This window comes from Penaeus japonicus, unplaced genomic scaffold, assembly GCF_977035675.1.
Source record: "Penaeus japonicus unplaced genomic scaffold, GWHDUDI00000001_assembly GWHDUDI00000009, whole genome shotgun sequence".
Lineage (NCBI taxonomy): Eukaryota > Metazoa > Arthropoda > Malacostraca > Decapoda > Penaeidae > Penaeus > Penaeus japonicus.
The window spans coordinates 43,995,358-43,997,857 of NW_028234411.1; the positions used below are offsets into that span (position 1 = coordinate 43,995,358).

Sequence of the window (2,500 nt, forward strand, 5' to 3'; positions counted from 1 at the left end):
AATGAATAATGTGCGTCTTTGAAGCAGGAGAAACTAAGATAATTCAGTGTGGAATCATTTCAAGTTCAATGGTGTTTACATGCGACGCTTTTTTTCTGAAGACTTATAAAAAGAAAGAGTTGTAGGAGGACGGGGGACTAGAAGGACTTGACAAAAAGACAAAAAGAAAACAAAATGACCCAGAAGGTGTTAGAAGAGAGAACCATTACACTTTTTTAGGAATAATGCTTAGAAGACCGCCTTACATGTTGACTTATAGAAAAATGATCCAAGTGCAGATACTTATTTACATTTATTTCGCATCTCGAACTATTTGAGTTTCAGATATAGAGAGTGACAATGACTTGACTTTCTACTGGATATGAATATAAAGGACAAATAGATCTAGACAAATAGAGAAAGACAGACAGAGGGAAGAGCAAGCACCCCACGTCGTCTCACCCCCCCCCCCCCTTCTCCCAGCAGGTGGACGACGCCGGCCCCGAGTGTGGCGGAGGAGGAGTACCGCGTGCGCTGGGAGGGCCACGGCAACCACCTGGCGCAGCATCTGGCCCGCCTCGAGCAGGACCCCGCCTCGGCCGACGCCACGCTGGCCACCAAGGGCGCCTCCTTCCCCGCCCACAGGATCGTCCTCGCCGCCGCCAGCTCTTTCTTCCGCTCAGTGCTGCAGGTGGGCGGCGGCAGTTGTCGTGCTATTTAAGATGTAGCTTTATCATCATCTGTCATTTTTACGTTATTTTTGTTATTTCAATTATTACTTCACACACACACACACACATTCAATATCCCCTTCAGGGACACCAGCAAACGAACTCGATTTACATTTCTATAACTCAGCAAGACTTGATATACTTTTCTACAACTCAACAATACATTAAGTAACGTCCCCCCCCCCCCCCCACCCCCCAAAGAACGTGCCAGTCGGCCAACATCCGGTTGTGGTCGTTCGCGGCGCGCAGCCTCGCCACCTTCGCTACATCCTCTCCTTCTGTTACACCGGCGCCGTCGATGTGCCCACGCAGGAGCTGCAGGAGGTGCTGAAGGTGAGGTCAAGAGAGCTGTGATTCGGGTTTTTTTTCTTTCTTTCTTTTTTTTAATGATATCATAGTCCAAAGATTTCAGTGAGGTCTGTAAAGGTCATGTAATTCACTTTGATATATTTTGTATTGCATCTGTTTTGAAGAACAAGTCTCACGCCAGTATGAATATATCGTTTGGATAAGATTATTCATCTGTATCTAACCATGATTTTTCCTCAGCTGGCCGAGGACTTGGACATCAACTCCCTACGAGTGGACGGCTCCTCGGCGCCCTCTTCGCCAGCCCCCGCGCGCCTGCCCACGCCCGCGTCGCACCGCTCGCGCTTCACCTTCACGCCCCCGGCCTACTCGTCATCGCCCTCGACGCCTACGCAGGTGGAGGGCTCGCCGGGGCCCAAGAGACCCGCCGCATCGCCGTCACTCGCCGAGGAACAGGTGTGTATGAGTGTGTGAGTCTGCATCCACGCAAACATCCGTTCTTGGGTTTTGAGTTTTTTTGTTTTTTTTTCTAGTGGTAAGTCATATGGTTGGTTATTGCACCATCACCATAATTGATTGAATTTACAGCACTCTCGTCTGTGATCTATTTTGTTTTTCTTAATGATTTAGGATAATTTAGACATTGTTGAAAAAAAAGCAATCATCTATGTGTTAACAAGCTGTGAGGACACATATAATCTAAGGATATTCAGATTAAGATATTCACTACAGAATATGTAAAACATGATATACGTTCAATCATTTCCCAACAGAAAAGGAACTGCGATATAAAGGAAATGGAAGTCGTTCTGTTTTATGTTGTTACCAAGATGCTGTATGTTGCATAGACATTTTTCATGATTTAGTTGATAATGCAATGACCTAGACGAGCCAAGCTAACCCCGTCTCTTCCCTCGCCGCCACCGCGACCTGCAGCTGAAGAAGCGCTTCAAGGGCGAGTCTCTGCCCACCGCCTTCGAGAGCGACTTGACTGCCTTCCCACAGCGGTGCACGCCCCCGGCCTCCGCCCCGCCCCAGCCACGCCCCCATGGCAGCCTCTTCTTCTCCGGCGGCCATCCGAGCCCGCCCAGGTCAGCGCCGCCCCTGGGGGAGGACCTCGCGCCGAGTGACCTCTCGATCGACAAGGTGAGTGTTGGGCAGCCACGGGGAATCGTGCTCGTGTTGGGAATGGTCGCGGGTCTGAGTCCCGCGAGTGCTGAAGTATCATTAGTGTCTGTCGTAGGACCAGATATTCTAAAGAAACCTTGATGACGTGTTCCGTCCCACCCTCAGGAGGGCGCCGGCGGAGTGAGCCTGGTGCCGCCCTCGCGCCTCTTGCATCCCAACACCTCGGCCTCCAACCCAGCCTCTCCAAGGGGCGACTTCCCGGCGTCGCCCACCCTCCATGAGAAGCGGCCCTTCACCTCCTCGCTCTCCAGGTCGTCGCTCCATGAGCCGCTCACGCCCTCCACGCCCTCGAC

The 2,500-nt window shown here is 51.2% G+C and overlaps 1 protein-coding gene across 2 annotated transcripts in view; it reads left to right on the forward strand.

Annotated features, from left to right (window-relative positions):
- LOC122263787 (uncharacterized) overlaps positions 1-2,500 on the forward strand; it is a 23,511-nt gene that overhangs the window by 14,648 nt on the left and 6,363 nt on the right. The window contains exons 2-6 of one of the 2 annotated variants that reach the window (XM_043032395.2): positions 463-670; positions 912-1,043; positions 1,260-1,475; positions 1,956-2,165; positions 2,313-2,500. The exon at positions 2,313-2,500 is cut by the window's right edge and continues 35 nt beyond it. In XM_043032395.2, coding sequence (XP_042888329.2) covers positions 463-670; positions 912-1,043; positions 1,260-1,475; positions 1,956-2,165; positions 2,313-2,500 — 954 coding nt within the window. The remainder of the gene's footprint in view (positions 1-462; positions 671-911; positions 1,044-1,259; positions 1,476-1,955; positions 2,166-2,312) is intronic. The other variant, XM_043032396.2, reaches the window with a different exon arrangement.